At 46.7% G+C, this 18,040-nt stretch overlaps 1 protein-coding gene across 1 annotated transcript; it reads right to left on the bottom strand.

Moving 5' to 3' along the window:
* Positions 1-15,504: 15,504 nt before the first annotated feature.
* Positions 15,505-17,001, bottom strand: LOC137824639 (uncharacterized). Its single transcript, XM_068630305.1, has one exon. It carries the CDS (start codon positions 16,999-17,001, stop codon positions 15,505-15,507), a length of 1,497 nt encoding a protein of 498 aa, XP_068486406.1.
* Between the last annotated feature and the right edge of the window lie 1,039 nt (positions 17,002-18,040).

Below are 18,040 nucleotides of genomic sequence, written 5' to 3'. Positions count from 1 at the left end.
GCAGAACGAAGGTGCCTAGCTCGCGAGGACAGGCCACGCGCAACGACGATCCCGGTCAACTGGCAGGAACACTCTTCTTCACATACTTCTTCACACTTTTCTTCACTTTTTCTTCACGTTCTTCTTCACACTCTTCTTTGTTGGGTCTATTAGTGTCTAACTTCAAAAGGGGAGGGGTGAATTGAACATATAAAATTTTTGCAAACACAAACTGTTTTCAGTATATCAGAGGTAAAAGAACGGATTGATTTTAGAATGAATAGATTGATTCTTGAAAACAAACTAACACAAACAGAACTGCACCAGATTGGGATTAAGATCAAATAGTCAAAGATAGCTAAATCAGAATGGTTCACTTTTAACAGTTTTGAAGAACACACACTATACCAAAAGGACAATCAAATATGTTTAAACACCAAGCTTCAAAGACAATGAATCTTTAACATGAGTTTTATGAAGAAAACTGTTAGCCCTTAAATCAATTACCAACTTACATTCATAAGCTTTGTTTATGATTAGAGAACTTTTCAGATCAAGAAGAACAGCCTTTATTAAGCCCAGAATTAACATATTTGATTTCAAATGAACAGATTTCGTTCTTGACAGAATTAAGCAAAAACCAGAAACGAGTGTAGGGATGAGAAGAAAAGTACAAGCAAGCATTTATACTGGTTCACTCATACAGAGCTACATCCAGTTTCACCTTACTCCAAGGTGGAATCCACTAAAAACAGTTTCAATCACTTACAACACAACAGTTCTTGAACACTACAAGAACAATACAACCAATGCTGAAAAATCCTATTTCAGCATAACTTGCACTCCAAGAAACCCTATCAAGGAGTGACTAACACTTACACCTTTACAAACAAGAATAAAGGAAAGATAACACCTGAAAAGAAGATGCAAGAACTCAAAACCAGTAGTTCAATTTGCTGCAGAATTGCACCAGCACATTCACCAAGATCAAGGTTTTCCTAGAACAAGCACACTTGAAGATCCCTTGGAAAACCTTTCAAAATCTCTTTCAATCCTTCTTCTCACATAGAAAGTGTTTAATCTCTGTCAAAACGTGATTGCTCAAACAAACAGATTCTAACTACTTATATAGAAAACAGTTTCTAACTACTTTCAAAAAACAGTTGAAAAGTTGTTATGAAAACAACAGATCAGTTTAAAACTAAACAAATTTATTTTAGGAAAACTGCCACCTCAGCTAACTGAAATAACTGACTGGGTTGTACCTTTGGGCCCTAACCAACTTTCGAAAAGCCTTTAAGCAAACCAAAAATAAACCTATCTTTTACAGAGAAACAGATTTATTTTTGTGTAGTATCTTGATTTTGAGAAAACTCTAAAAAGCTTTTGAAAAACTTTTAACCACTTCATGTGCTTGATCTAAGCTTGATTAGGCATCTAGGATAGGTCATGTAGCAAAAGGCAACCTTACACATACACAAGCCTAAATACAAGACCATCTAAATCCATTAAACTTCAAAGCAAACAAGCTATTTTCTACCATCAAAACACACACTAAAACTAGGTAGAAAAGAAGCTTCATCCATCTTCAACAATCTCCCCTTGTTTGATGGAGACAATCCCCTTTGCACTACATAGCTTTGAAGAAAGATCATGGTCAAGGACCTGTATAACACTAGATACCAGAAAAGGACACAAGAGCTTTTAGATGTTAAACATAATGTAACAGATTCAAGTATTTGTTGTACTCCCTGCAAGATTTAATATCTGAATTCACATCAGCAACTTATATGAATTATTCCCAACTGCAGAACCTGTATCAAGCTATTCTTCTCCCCTTGGATTCATCAAACAGAATGGGAGCACAAGATAAAAGAAACACACCATAGCCATACTGCATTAAACCTAGCCACTGGTTCAGTAGGATTCCTCACACAACTTCTGTAAAACTGCATCTTGTTGAATCCTTAAATTCCAGCAGTGTTCCCTTTACTCACTTTCAGCCCTGAGTACTTGATTCCTCCAACACTGCTCCATATTTCCCTAGTGATTTTCAGCTTTACTCCTTTCAACATAGGACACAAGATTCTTACCATCTTGTTCAAGATTGCTATAGAACACCTTCACTAGGTCTGGAAAACATTTCAGTCATCTCCAGAAAACTTTTCAATTTTTGATGCTTGAGAAGAGTTCTTGCTTCTGTCAGATTTTCTTCTATCAGCCATGAGAATTCCAGCACCTTAGTACATTGTTTGGCTTCCTGCTTGTCTCATGAATGAACCTTGTCATAGCTTCAGAATCTCCAGCAAACCAATTTTCCCAGGATGCCTTGGACTTCTTCTTTTGGTGTGAAGAGGATGCCATTTCAAGTCAGTTGCTCTCAGCACCTATTCATAAATGGACAGTTCCAGCTAGAGAGAAAAATTAGCAATAAAATTTGTACCGACCAGGTCATCAGCGTGATGACGTGTCTTGCACGTGCTCGGGTGGGGCGTGCTCAATGGAACGCGTAGGCTAGAAAAGATGAATGGCTCAAAAGTGGGCATAGTCGCCGATCGCTGGATTGGCGTTCTCCGATCTCTAGTGTGCGTAACCGGCAGTCACCAGAGTTACGTGCAGTCGCCGTATGAGAGCGCTAGGAGAACGGTTAATCAGAGATCGCTCGGGAATGCTAGGAGATCGGGTGGTTTACACGCCGCCAACAAGGAGGCACACATCGTCGGATCTCCCAGCAAACTTAGTTAAAGCTGTGAAGGCTCAGAAGGGTAATTTTCAAAGCGTGTAAGTTCAGTAAGACGATTGTGGCACCAGCATGGGGCATGAAGTCGAGTGGGTTGGGGGGAACGCCTTGCTCATCTCGCGACAGGGTTCCAGAGTGGACATTTGTTGGTGGCAAGGTTTCCCCAGCTAAGAATGCATGGCGTAGCAGTAAGAGGGTGCCATTCGCGATGAGCGATATCACAGAGATGATGCACTTTGTTGCATCCGATACTCGCCTTGTCGGGTGGTGTTTCACAGCGCATTACGTGCTGGGTTGCTCCTTGAGTTGAGGACTTAGCTGTGCGGTTGGTTACTACAGAAAGAATGACGTTTGAGTTGCCCCAGTCCAGATGATGACACGTGTAGGGTTGGATGTCACCAGTTACTCCAACCTAGATGATGACACGTGTAGGGCTGGGCGCTACCTGCTGTCCCAGCCCAGATGGCGACACGTGCAGGCTGATGCGAGCCACGCGTCCAAAAAGCATACGGCCTGGAGAGAGAAGAAACCTAGCTATAAAGGTAACCTTAACAGAATCTGCAGAGGTACGTTTTCATTACGGCTGATACTGCTAGGGTTGTGGGCCTACAGTACGGTCCTACAGACATATTCTCTCTTAGTTTTGGTGTTCTTGTCACTGAGTTAGCGTCGGAGCGCCACCGGCCGCAGAGCGCCACTGTGTGTTTTCAGGTTCTCAGAGAGGCTATCTGTGGAGTGGACTTAGAGGGCACGTGGTGTCAACTGGTGAGGAACATCGGGATGAGTAACGCTCTTGCGCTAATCAACCGGTAGGATCAAAATTCATATGATTAATAGAAACAAAATCAGAACTAATTAAAGAAATAGTGTGAAACATGGACAACTTGTAAACAAGAAGTGAAAGTGTGAGAAGCAATTTGAGATAAACCAGATTAATATAGGGCCCAAGGAAGATTTCAAAGATCACGGGTTTTTGAGAGCAGAATCAATAGAATCAGATACAGTACAGATTTATTCTTGTGTGGTACCCACAGGTGCAGATTTTGAATGATGCAAGAATATATTGGAAACATATTTCAGCTTAGCAAATCAAATCTGTTGCACAATCAAGATATCAAATCAGTTAGGATTTCAACACATGAATGTCATAAAACCAATGGTCAATAACCATAAAAGCAGTCAATGGTCAAGAAGAGAGAGAAAAGAAGTTATTTTCTTTCCTAGTCAGGTCTGAGAATCTGTAACAGAAAAACAACACGTTAAAGCATAAAAATAACAGATTGAAATTGTTTACTGCAGGGGACAATTTAAGCTAATGATACCCAATTCATTAGAAGAAAGTAAAAACCTATCTTAGCAAGAGGTTTAGTAAAGAGATAGCCAATTGAAATTCAGTGCCAATGAATTTAATATCACAAGTTCCATTAGCTATATGCTCTCTTAGGAAGTGAGTCTAATTCAATATGTTTAGTTCTTGAATGCATGATAGGATTCTTAAACAGATTTATAGCATAGTGTTATCACAATTATAGGTATCTTGTTTAAGAGAAACCCAAAGTCACTTAGTTGCTGCCTTAGCCATAATGTTTGAGCACAACAACTTCCAGCTGCTATGTATTCTGCTTCTGCTGTAGAGAGAGCAACAGGTTTGGTTTCTTACAATGCCAAGAGATTAGACTTACCCAGTAGTGCAAGTCCCACTTGTGCCTTCTTATCAACTTTGCAACCTGCAAAGTCAGAATCTGAAAAACCAGTCAAGCTAAGGAAACATTGTTCGATACCATAGTCCAACATCCTTAGTCCCTTGCAAGTATTTCAGGATCCTCTTAGCTGCATTGTAATGTGATTCCTTTGGATCAGATTGATATCTAGCACATAAACATACAACAAACATAATGTCAGGCCTGCTAGCAGTTAAGTATAATAAGGAACCAATTAAACCCTGTATTTTGATTGATCCACTGATTTTCCTGCACAATCTTGATCCAGCTGGCAGCTTGTTGAAATAGGAGTGTTGATTGCTTTGCATTGATCCATATCAAACTTCTTAAGCAACTCCTTGCAGTACTTTGCTTGATTTATGAAGATTCCATCCTTGAGTTGTTTTACTTGTAGTCCAAGGAAGAAATTCATTTCTCCTAACATTGACATCTCAAATCACTCTTCATTGCAGCAACAAAAGCTTCAACACATTTTTCATTTGTGGATCCAAAGATGATATCATCCACATACACTTGCACAAGGATAATATCTTCTCTTTTCTTCTTTATGAACAGAGTTTTATCAGAATTGCCACGGTTATATCCTTGAGAGAGCAAAAACTCACTTAGCCTCTCATACCATTGTCTAGGTGCCTGTTTTAATCCATATAAAGCCTTCTTGATCTTGTACACATGTTCTGGGTTTTGTAGTCTTCAAACCCTGGAGGCTGAGATACAAACACCTCTTCATTAATGTAACCATTCAAGAATGCACTCTAACATCCATTTGAAATAGCTGAATCCTTGTATGCTGGAAAATGCTAAGAGTAATCTGACAGCTTCAAGACGAGCCACTGGTGCATAGGTTTCACCAAAATCTATTCCCTCTTCTTGGTTATAACCTTTAGCAACCAGCCTAGCTTTATTTCTGGTGATAGCTCCATGTTCATCCATCTTGTTCCTGTACACCCATTTGGTTCCTATGATATCATCTCATATGTTCTTCGATCTAAGAGTTTGATGCCACCATTCTTTGGCATAGTACAAAAAGTGTAAAGAAACTATCCTAAGTTTGTGGTCATCTTGGACCTTATAACATAAAACAAATATGGTCAACCTTATCTTCCCAATCTAAATACACATAACCATCATCAACACCACTAAAAGTAGGAAGATTACAATTTGAGAATAAGGCAATGCCACATGTTAGCGCCTATCTTCAAGTTTATGTATTTTCCATTCTTCCTTTTGTCAAAGCTCCCATAGTTGTTGGAACTCCTTAAAACATGCCCATGATGATGTTGGCCGTGAGGAATGGATCTTTCATGCTTCATGGCAAGTTTTGACAATCTTTTCTCCATGTGTTTTACTTCTAATATTTGAAGCCTTGTCTCCATTTGTCTCAATTCCTCATCTTGTTGTGCAGATATTGTTTTAAACTTTTTAATTCATCAATGAAGTATGCTTTTGGTGGGGAATGACGTTTAGAAGGTGTTGCACTTGATAAGGTATCCATTGTTGAACCAAGTGTGTTCAAGCTTTTGAAGAATCCAAACCCTTTGAAGGTTGATGAAAGGCTGGATGTGCTTGTTGTTGTTGAGCTGTCTTTAGATAGGATCTGGGGTAGATTAATTGTATATATCCACTCTTGATTGAATCCAAAGCATAAGCATTCTCAAACCTTTTAATTGCAAAGTGTTTTTCAAACTAAGTGAAAAACAACCTGTTGTTTTGTCGAAACAACCGATTGTTTTATACTTAGGTGTTTTTAGAAAGGTTGAAAACTGTTTTTGATGGTTGACTTGCTGTCAAACCAAAACAACCGATTGATTCGTGGAAACAACCGATTGTTTGTTTTGGGACCATAAAAGATGATCCTGCCGGTTGACTTAGTGCAAGAGCGTTGCCTCGTCACAGTCTTCCTCACCAGCTTGTCACCACGTGCCCTCCAAGTCCACCCAGCAGATAGCCTATCTGAGAACCTGAAAAACACACAGTGGCGCCTCTGCGGCCGGTGGCGCTCCGACGCTCAAGTCAATGACAAGAACACCCAAAAAACTAAGAGAAAATATGCTCTGTAGGACCGTACTAAAGGCACACAACCCTAGCAAATGAGCCGTAATGAAAAAACGTACCCCTGCAAATTCTGTTAAGGTTACCTTTATAGCTAGGTTTCTTCTCTCTTCAGGCCGTTATGCTTTTGGACGCGCGGCTCGCATCCAGCCCTGCACGTGTCGCCATCTGGGCTGGGATAGCAGGTAGCGCCCAACCCTACACGTGTCGTCATCTGAGCTAGGACAACTTGAGCATCATTTCTCTATTGCACCCAACCCTACACGTGTCATCATCTAGGTTGGAGTAACTGGTGACATCCAACCCTACACGTGTCGTCATCTGGATTGGGGCAACTTGAACGTTATTTCTGTGTTGTAACCAGCCGCACAACTAAGTCCTCTACTCAAGGAGCAAGCTAGCGCACAATGCGCTGCGAAACATCACCTGACAAGGCGAGTATCGGATGCAACAAAGTGCATCATCTCTGTGATATCGCTCGTCGCAAGCGGCACCTTTCTTGTTGCTGTGTCGTGCATGTTCTAGCTGGGGAAACCTTGCCACCAACGAATGTCCACCCTGGGAATCCTGTCATTGATGAGCAAGGTGTTCCCCCCAACCCACTCGACCTTCATGCCCCATGCTGGCGCAACAATCATCTCACTGAGCTTATGCGCTTGAAATTACTCTTCTGAGTCTCCAACAGCTTTAACTAAGTTTACTGGGGGATCCGGCGATGTGCTTCTTGTGGCGGTGTGCAAAACACCCAATCTCCTAGCATTCCCAGACGACGACTGTGACGTAACTCTGGTGAGCGCCAGTTGCGCACACTAGAGATCGGAGAACGCCAATTCAGCGTTCGGCGACTATGCTCACTTCTGAACCATTCATCTCTTCTAGCTTACGTGTTCCACTGAGCACGCCCCACCCTGGCACGCGCAAGACACGTCATCACACCCGATGACCTGGTTGGTACACAAGCCCCCAGTCTCGAGCTGCGACTTGTTCAGCGAGGAGACTAAAGAGGTTTAAATCCGGCGGCTTACGTGGCTTTGTGCGTTGGCGCTAAAACTGTTCACTGACTTGACATTTCACTAACTCCTTCGATCGTTCGACACGTGGACCCATCGACGGCCATTGTTCACTGTCGTTTGCGCTTGCTACAATGTTCGAAACCCCTAAACCCTTCGCGCTATTCACTGTTTCATTATCTTTCTTCATCTTCAAGCATTCTGAACGCTCTCTCTGCTCACTACGAAACCTACGTCCCCCTCAATCTTCAACTTCCTTCAACACTCATCCGATCATCAAAAGGTAACTCTTTTACTCCTTCTACTTATATTTGTTGCATTTTAATCGATTTGCATCATCCATTAACTGTCTGGAGCGTACGTTGTGGGTTGTTTCTCTTTTTCTCGTAACTTAGAGTTTCGTTCTTGATAGCGTCCTCCCCAGCGAACTCTCACTCGTTCGTTCTGTCTTCTTCGTCTTCGATCGAGTCATTCTTTTTGCTATCCTCATTTCCTCCCCTTTCTTTCCTTTGCAGTTCCTGCGATGGCTCAGACAAAGTCCACCGCTAACCCTCCTCCTCATCGCGAAACCCTCCTCCCAATACTCGTAGGGTTACCACTGGGACGAACCCTCCACCAACACGCAACCCCCACGAGCCTCTGGTGCTCCTTCCTCACAGCTGAGAGGCCTGCCTCATCCCATGCCCAATCTACCAAAAGCAGCTCCACCACAGGCCGAGGGAGTCTCCCTTCCTTCACAAGACTACAAAGAGCTCTACCCCTGGGCCTCCCTGATTCTACTAAAGGAAACTTCGTCGATAAATACTAAGGTGGGGTGCATCGACTGAGGAAAGGGGATCAATCTGACCTTTCGTTTCACAAGGAGCACGATAGCAAAGTGACAGTGCTGCCTTGCCTCCATGGAGAACCAATCTGTGTGGACGATAAGAGGAGCAACGACGAGTTGTTCTGCTCATCTACGCCACACTGTTCAAGAAAGTGAAACTTAGGTTTCCTTTCACTCGCTTCGAGAGGGAGCTGTTGACCGAGCTCAACATCGCCCCCTGCCCAGCTCCATCCCAACAGCTGGGCATTCGTGAGGGCGTTCCAAATCCTTTGCGCGCACTTGGGCTACCGGCTCGAAATGTACATAGGTTAGCCCCTTTCCCAACACCAACACTCTCGCTTGCGTAAAACTGACCTTAGCATTCTATCTTTGGCACACCATTATCTGTATTGGCCTTGACCATTCATCCATGGTGCTACTTACTTATGTTATCTCTGTATGTATGTACTACATGTTCTGCTTCTGCTTTGGTACTACTATTTTTTACCCTTGTGCAGACACAATGTTGGGAAAAGGAAAGCTGGCGGAATTGAGGGCGATCGCCCGATCCCACAAACTCGTTGTGCCCAACTCAGTTGTGATCTCTCCCCGAGGTCCAACTTCTTCCGGGTACTACCCGCCCCGGAAAGGAAAAAACTGGCGCTGAGAAGGCCAAAGAGGAAGACTCCTCAAGTGGTGTCAGAGGAAGAAGATGACGACGAAGCCACCGAGGATGGTCTTATTACCAAGAGGAAAAGGGTAGCTACCTCACACCACCTACACTTCCAACACCAACACCGCCATCCGCCTCCAGCCCTGTTAGAACCAGTCCCAAACAGCACCACCGGCCGCCGCGCCCATAGTGATTGAGAGTGGCAGCCCTAATTACGCAGAGGACCCTCCGAGCGCCTCTACAACCGTTTGTATCTGTTGGAGAGGGTCCCCTTCCACCACATCCATCGCTGGGGCTGCATTAGGAGTAGATGAGGGTGCTCAAGTTTCTCCAACGCCCATAGCGGAAGTTCCAGCCTCACCACCACGCCTGGAAGCCCCCCTTGCTGTTCAAGCTCAAGAGGGTGGTGGTGAAAACGAATATCAAACTCCACCAGTGCCTCCAACACCAGCCTCAAACCTCCCAGATCCCTTTGAAGAGACCTTGGGACCCCTTCACAGCTCAACTAAAGACCATGCGGAAGATCTCCCTTCGCTTGTATCAAGAGCTTAAAGGATTCACTTAAGAAGCTTCAAGAGGAGAACTCCGAGCTAAAGGAGTCAAATCTCATGATTAGGGCTGAGGCGGAGAAGCTCACTTGCAACCTGCTGATGACTGAAATGGAACACTCAAGGCTGGAGGATGCATTGGACGTCAAGCTAAGGAACACGCGCAAGGAAGCCTCCATCTGCGCCAAAAACTGCACCTCCAACTCCAAGAGAAAATTGACTTGGAGAGCAAGCTAGTTCCATACAGGCCAAGGTGGCAGATTTGGAGGCTGCAAAAAAGGCTGAAGCTTCCAGGGTGGAGAAAATCGAGAAGAGATCAGCAGATAGGGAGATTCTCCTAGGGAAGGTCGAGAAGGACAGGGATAAGGCTCTTACTGAGCTCGCCGAAGCTCGTAAGGAAACTAAAAAGATTGCTGCAGAGCTGGCCCAAACTCGGGACGAGAGCAAAAGAGCTACTGAAGAACTCGCTCAACTCATGAGGAAAAGGAAGAGCTGAAGAAGCAAATGCATGAGCTTGAGCAGAGTGCTGCTCAACTCCTCACCTCTGGGTTCGAAGCTGCTCTGGAGCAAATGGCATGCCAATACCCTGAGCTCGATCTTCTATGTTGTCGATCTGCAATGAAGTGGTAGATGGGAAATTGTACCTTCTGAAGATTAACTGCCTTTCCCATCACCTCTCTTCAAAAACTGTTATTTATCTTTTGTTGTAATAACTATCTGTGTATAGACTTGAATTGACACTGCTTACATAATTCTCATTCCCTGAATATCGTCTTTCTATCACCTTGTATGCCTTTGCCTCTTTTTGTGGGGTTAACTAACATAACCGATGAAACTTACTCAACTGCATTAACTTAGCAATACACTTTAAACTTAACCCTTCACTTTGCTAACTCGGCAAATTGTTAACCTTATAACAAACTTAGCAACCTATAACTCAAAGTAAATTTGAGCAACTATCAACTCTTCGGCCAGGCATTAATAAAACTTTAACTTAAGCAACAAACCTTAACATAAAATCACTTACTAGGCAACAGTTTGACACAACTATTAAAATACATTTACCTATCTGCCAGTGAACGTGCCCCCTACTTCTGTCATCGCCTGGACTCTTTCTGATCTGCACTCGCCGTACAACCCCTTTCACTGTCTCAACCTCCCCGATAGGGTTCTGCCGATTTTACCTTTCTTCTTTGCATAACTTGATCCATTGTTCCCTCATCTAGGGATAGAGGCCGCCTTTTGGATCCTTCTCTACCTCCCTGGGTTTCAGAACAATCATCTGGGTGGTGGGGTGCCCTCTGCGAACCTCTCCCACCACCCTTTAACTTCTAACTTAACTGGTCTTACTAGGTCAATATTAGTGTCTCACTCAAGGGGAAAGAGTTCTTCTCCAACCCTCCTTTCCCATTCTTGAGATCGTTAACACCCCTGACTTTTCAGTTTCATCTTGCCTGAACTCACTCGAGGGTGAGAAGGACTTTTCCTGATGCCTCAACTTGCCCAGGGCTACATCTCCTCCTCCCCAGATGCACTAAGGGCTTTCAACTTGCCTCAACTTGCTCACGCGAAGAGGTCTTGCAATCTATTCTTGCCTGTGCTCGCTCATGGCGAGTAGGACTTTAGTCTTTTCTCGCCTACGCTCACTCGAGGCGAGGAGGTCTTTTAAATCTCTTTCTCGCATGCGCTCGCTCGAGGCGATGAGGTCTTTTTAAATCTCTTTCTCGCCTGCGCTCGCTCAAGGCGAGGAGGTCTTTTTAAATCTCTTTCTCGCCTAGCGGCGGTCAGAAAAAATTTAAATCTACTTGTGCCTCCGATCGCCAGGTGGCGGTGAGGGCTTAAAAACTTTGTTCCTGTACCTCCGATCGCCATGTGGCGAAGAGGACTTAAAACTTAAACTTGTACCTCCGGTCACTGGGTGGCGATGAGGATTTTAAAGACTTCACGTTTCGAAAATTTTGTACTGGATGCATGCGATTTTGGGTTTACTATTTTTTATCTTTCCCCGCAAACTTAAAAAACGAACAACATGCAATTTAATAACTGGGAAACTTCTAGAAACTTCGAAACTTTCTTTATTGGGTGGCCTCATTAAAAACCCTTCTCGGGGAAAAGAGTGCCCCCCTTGAAAAATTGTTTCAACTGATACATCTCAAACTGTTGGAGTTTATTGCTACTTACAATGCCTTAGCTGTATTAGAACTTGAGGTGGATGGCGTTCCATGTGCGGGGATCGCCCCTCCCTCCAGCGTCTCCAAGCGGTAGGCGTCATTCCCGAGTGCTTCGGTTATTCTGAACGGACCTGTCCACTTGGGCGACAATTTGTTTTCCATCTCGTATTGATGGGCCTTCCTCATCACCAGATCGCCATCTCTGAACTGCCTCGGCTTTATCTTGGAGTTGTACTTGCGCTCGACCCTTCTCTTTACTGCTTCGGCCTTCACCCGCGCTTCCTCCCTGACCTCATCCAGCAGATCCAAGTTCATCCTCCTCTCTTCATTCGAGTCTTCTGACACGAAGTTCAGAAACCTCGGCAAGCTCTCTTGGATTTCAACTGGGATCATCGCGTCGCACCCGTACACCAAGCTAAACGGGGTTTCGTGGGTTCCCGATTGCTCAGTAGTATGGTATGCCCACACTATGCGGGGAACCTCCTCAGCCCAAGACCCCTTGGCCTTTTCCAACCTTCTCTTCAATCCTCTGAGCAGAACCCGATTAGCGGACTCCACTTGCCCATTCGTTTGCGGGTGTTCCACAGATGCAAACACTTGTTGTGTCCCGATGTCCTCGCAAAGTTTCTTCAACAGGTGGCTTGCGAATTGGGTCCCATTGTCTGATACTAGACGCTTGGGCACGCCAAAACGACACACAATATTCTTCCATACGAAACTCTGGATTTTGTGTGCAGTGATCTGGGCCATTGGTTCTGCTTCAATCCATTTCGTGAAGTATTCGATCGCCACAACCAAATACTTCATTTGTCTGATTGCCAATGGGAAGGGTCCCAGGATGTCGATTCCCCACGTGTGGAACGGCCAAGGACTGTAGATTGACTTTAACTCTTCTAGGGGCGCCTTATGCCAGTCGGCGTGCTGCTGGCATTGCTTGCAACGCTAGGCATATCTCTTGCAATCTTCCCTCATCGTGGGCCAGTAGTAGCTTGCACGGATAGTCCTTGTTGCCAGCGATCGACCTCCAATGTGGCTCCCGCAAATCCCCTCATGGAGCTCAGCCATAATCCTCGTGCACTTCTCTCCGTGTACACATACAAGAAAGGGTGTGTAAATCCAAACTAGTACAGCTCGCCGTCAATAAGGGTAAACTTGCTGGAGCTCTTCTTTATCTATCTGGCCTCAGTTGAGTCAACTGGAAGCACACCATCCGCTAAATAGCGTTGGTATGGCGTTATCCACGTGTCTGGTTCATGGATAGCGAAACTTGCATCGATCTCGCCTCTTCCGCTGGGCGTGCTCTGACCCTCGGCGTCCTCAGAGTTTCCTGCGTTAGGGATCTATGACTTCTCGCCGTTATTTCCATTGATCTGCAAACATGAAGAACCTGGTGGTCTGCCACGAATGCTCGAGGCGCTTTCAAGGTTTCTTGAATGACAGTCCTCTGCCTGCCCCCCTGCCCGAACTGGCGAGCTTGGCTAGCAAGTCAGCTCGAGCATTCTGTTCTCTCGGCACGTGCTCCACCTCAAATGAAGCGAAAGATCTCCTTAGCTCTTGCACGTACTCCAAGTAGGCTGCCATCTGCGGATCCTTGGCTTGGAACTCGCCAGTCACTTGTCCAGTGACCAACAGCGAATCGCTCTTGGCCATCAACACTTTCGCCCCCATTTCCTTCGCCAGCAGGATTCCGGCGATCAAAGCCTCGTACTCTGCTTGATTGTTGCTTGCTTTGAAAGCAAACCTCAATGATTGTTCTATCAACACTCTGTTGGGCCCTTCCAAAATGGCCCCAGCCCCGCTGCCCAGCTGGTTGGACGACCCATCAATTGAGAGTACCCAACGAAAGTCATCCTCGACGTTCTGTGCTACTTCGGAGGACAACTCGACCACAAAATCGGCGAAGACTTGCCCCTTGATCGATCCCCGGGGTTCATATTGGATGTCGAACTCCGACAGCTTGACCGCCCACTTCACCATCCTTCCGGCCACATCGGGTTTCTTCAAAACCTTCTGGATTGGCAGATCAGTCATCACCAATACCGTAAAGCTCTGGAAGTAATGGCGGAATCTCCTCGCCGAGAATACAACCGCTAATGCTGCCTTTTCTAGGGCCTGGTACCTCACCTCTGGGCCTTGCAACACCTTGCTAACAAAATATATGGGCCTTTGGATTTGATCCTGATCCTGCACGAGCACTGCGCTGATCGCCCTCTCAGTTATGGCAAAGTACAGCCTGAGCAGTGTTACGGCTTGGGGCTCGCACAAAACTGGAGGGCTCGTCAAATATTCCTTGAGCTTTATGAAGGCCTCCTCACACTCCTTTGTCCAAACAAACCTGTTGTTCCTTTTCAAACATTGGAAGTATGGGTGACCCTTCTCTCCGCTTGCCGATACGAATCGGGACAGGGCGGCCATCCGCCCCGTGAGTTGTTGTACCTCCTTCACATTGGCGGGGCTCCTCATTGCCAAGATGGCGGCGCACTTCTCGGGTTAGCCTCGATTCCCCTCTCCGACAGGAGAAACCCCAAAAATTTCCCTACTTCTACACCAAAAACACACTTTTCAGGATTCAGTTTCAGCTTGTACCTGGCTATCGTGATGAACAACTCTTCCAAGTCGGCAACGTGCTTGTCTTTCTCCAGGGACGTCACGACCTTGTCGTTGACGTATGCCTGCACATTCCTTCCGAGCATGGGTGCGAGCACCTTGTCCATCAGCCTTTGGTATGTGGCCCCTGCATTCTTCAGCCCGAAGGGCATTACCTTGTAGCAATAGCATGACCTTTCCGTCATGAAGGCGGTCTTCTCTTCGTCCATGGGGTGCATTTTGATTTGGTTGTACCCCGAGAAGGCATCCAGAAAACTGAGCAGCTTGCACCCCGATGCACTGTCTACCATGGCGTCTATGCTTGGCAAGGGATAAGAATCCTTTGGGCAGGCCTTGTTCAGGTCTGTAAAGTCAACACACATCCGCTATTTCCCGCTGCTCTTCTTGACCAGAACAACATTAGCGAGCCATTTTGGATATTGGATCTCCCAGATGTGGCCCGCTGCAAGGAGTTTCTGTGTCTCTTCCTTGATCGCCTGTCTCTTCTCCTCATTGAACTTTCTTCTTCTTTGGCGGATGGGCCTGACTTGGGGGTCCATTGCTAAACGATGACACAAGAAATCGGGGTCGATTCCCGGCATATCTGAAGCAGCCCATGCAAACGCATCCAAGTGTCTACTTATCACCTTGGCGATTTGGTCTTGCGTCTCGCTATCCAGGGTTCTTCCCAACTTAAACACCTTACCGCTGATCTCCATCTCGAGCCATTCCTCTACTGGCTGAGGTTTCCTTTCGCTGGCGATCAGCGCCCTCGCGATACCGGTTTCTCTAGCGGTCTCCGAGCAGTTTCTTTCTCCCTCCCAGCTCTCTGACCTCGCCTCTACATTCCCCATCGACACATCGCCCTCGGCAACCACCTCTAACGCCGTATCCGAAACTTGCCAGGATTCGCACTCCGGCTCCACGCCAGGGGGAGGCGTTGTGGTTACATGGCACACAGACCTCTTGTTCTTAAGGCTGTTTTTGTAACACTTCTTCGCCTCCTTCTGGTCAGAGCAAATAGTGATGATCATGCCCTTCATAGACGACAGCTTGACCTTAATGTGCCTTGTCGAAGGCACAACTCCTGTTCTGTTGAGCGTTGGCCTTCCCAACAGTGTGTTGTACGCTGACGGGGTGTTTACAACAAGATACCTGATCTTCTCTGTTCGTGAGGCCAAACCGTCAGTGAAGGTCGTCCTCAACTCGATATACCCCCTCACCTCCACTTGGTCCCCGACAAAACCATACAAGCAGCCCCATATGGTCTCAGTTGATCGGGGGACAGTTGTAACTTCTCAAAAGTCGGCCAAAACATCACATCTGCTGAACTTCCTTGGTCGACCAGCACCCGGTGGACAGTCCTTCCCGCCGTGACAAGCGAGATCACAATAGGGTCGTTGTCGTGAGGCACCACGTCCTTAAGATCCCCCTTGGTGAACGTGATGTCCACGTAGGGCGAATGATCCTCAAAGATTTCCACTGACATTACCGACTTCGCGTACCTCTTGCGTTGCGACGCAATGCACCCCCCACCGGAGAATCCGCCGGCTATGGTGTGGATCTCACCGTGAATGGGCAGCTCGTGCTGCTGCCCTCCGCTGCCCGCCGGTTGAGATCCTGACGCTTGGTCCGCTTGCTTCTCTAGCAAGTAATCCTTTAAGAAACCACTTTTGACCAGCTCGGCGAGCTGGTGTCCCAGAGCCAAACACGAGTTGATAGAGTGGCCAAAACTCTTGTGGAACTCGCACCATGCGTCTGGCTTTGGCCCCAAAACCTTCTTCGTCGTTTTCTCAGGCACTTTGAGCCTGGCATCAATGTTTGGGATGGCGATCAAATCGGCCAAACCCATTACAAACTCATACCTTGGGGGGCGATTAGTCTCCCTGGGCCGCCCTGGCCCCTTGCTCTTATTTTTCTTAGGGTCGTAAGGATGGCGCATCCTTTGATCCCTCTTTCCCGCCACCGCCTCCATTACCCTCTGCGGCTGTACCCTTGCTTGGCCGCGCGGTTTAGCTGGGGCCACATTTCCTCTCTTCTCAGTGACCTCACTCTCGGCGGCGATGTGAGCCACAACACGTCGCCGAATTTCAGCAAACGTGGCGGGGTGACTCCTGATGAGCAACTCACTAAAAGGCCCAGGTAACACACCCTTTTTGAAGGCGTGCACGAACATCTCTTCATCCTTTCCTGGCAAACGGACTATTTGAGCTCTGAATCTGTTCAGGAAATCCTTCAGGGACACCCCTTGGCACTGCCTTATATCAAACAGGTCGTAAGACACCAAGGGTGGCGCCTTGTTCACTATATACTGCTCAACAAACATCTTGGAAAACTGTTGAAACGTGGTAATGTGGCCAGTAGGTATACTGACGAACCAGTCCAACACTGTTCCACTCAAAGTGCTCATGAACACCTTACAGTACACCGCGTCTGAGCCCCCCGAGAGCATCATCTGAGTATGAAACGCCGTGAGATGGGCTTCAGGGTCCTCCACCCCAGTGAAAGACGATTTCACCGCCACAGTGTTAGCCGAGACCACCGAGTCCATGATCTCTTGGGAAAATGGCATAGGAAAGTTGTGCGGTGGGGATGGGGGTGCAGATTTGTCCCCAGTCGCACGCTCCTCCCGCTCATGAAGGGCTTTGCGCAGCTCTTCGTTGATCCTGTTGAGCTCTTCATTCCTTGCTTGCGAGGCTACCAGCGCCTCATGCATCCTTTCCTATTCAGAACGCGATGCAGCCACGTTCTCTTGCAGCGTCCTCATCATGTCCATCACTTGTGTCATGGACACAACATCTTCGTCTGTTGATGGCGCGACTGAACTGAAGCGTGTTGTCCTCATCCTTCCTCAGCAACTCAAAGAACTCCAAACAAACGATTGAAACTCCAGGAATCGACTGCGATAGCGAGCAGTCGAACAGAAAACACCAAAAACACCAAAAACACGAACTATGGTTGGGAATGACCTTTTATACGGCCCCACGGTGGGAGCCAGATGATCCAGCCGGTTGACTTAGCACAAGAGCCTTGCCTCGTCACGGTCTTCCTCACCAGCTTGACACCACGTGCCCTCCAAGTCCACACCACAGATAGCCTCTCTGAGAACCTGAAAAACACACGATGGCGCCTCTGCGGCCGGTGGCGCTCCGACGCTCAAGTCAGTGACAAGAACACCCAAAAAACTGAGAGAAAATATGCTCTGTAGGACCGTACTGAAAAGCACACAACCCTAGCAGAATGAGCCGTAATGAAAACGTACCTCTGCAAATTCTGTTAAGGTTACCTTTATGGCTAGGTTTTTTCTCTCTCCAAGCCGTTATGCTTTTGGACGCGTGGCTCGCATCCAGCCCTGCACGTGTCGCCATCTGGGCTGGGATGGCAGGTAGCACCCAGCCCTACACGTGTCATCATCTGAGCTAGGATAACTCGAGCGTCACTTCTTTATTTCTCCCAGCCCTACACGTGTCATCACCTGGGTTGGAGTAACTGAGAGCATCAAACCCTACACGTGTCATCATCTGGGCTGGGGCAACTTGAACGTCACTTTTGCATAGTAGCCAGTCGCGCGGCTAAGTCCTCAACTCAAGGAGTAAAATAACACGCGACATGCTCTAGAGCACCACCCGACAAGGCGAGTATCGAGTGCAGCAAAGTGCACCATCTCTGTGATATCGCTTGTCTCTAATGGTACCCTCCTTACCGCTGCGCCATGCGTGTTCTGCGCCATCACCTTGTCATCAACGAATGTCCAC

The sequence above is a fragment of the Phaseolus vulgaris genome, chromosome 8, assembly GCF_000499845.2.
Source record: "Phaseolus vulgaris cultivar G19833 chromosome 8, P. vulgaris v2.0, whole genome shotgun sequence".
Classification (NCBI taxonomy): Eukaryota; Viridiplantae; Streptophyta; class Magnoliopsida; order Fabales; family Fabaceae; genus Phaseolus; species Phaseolus vulgaris.
Note: the sequence above shows the minus strand (reverse complement) of the source record. Positions and strands in the feature narration are given on the sequence as shown.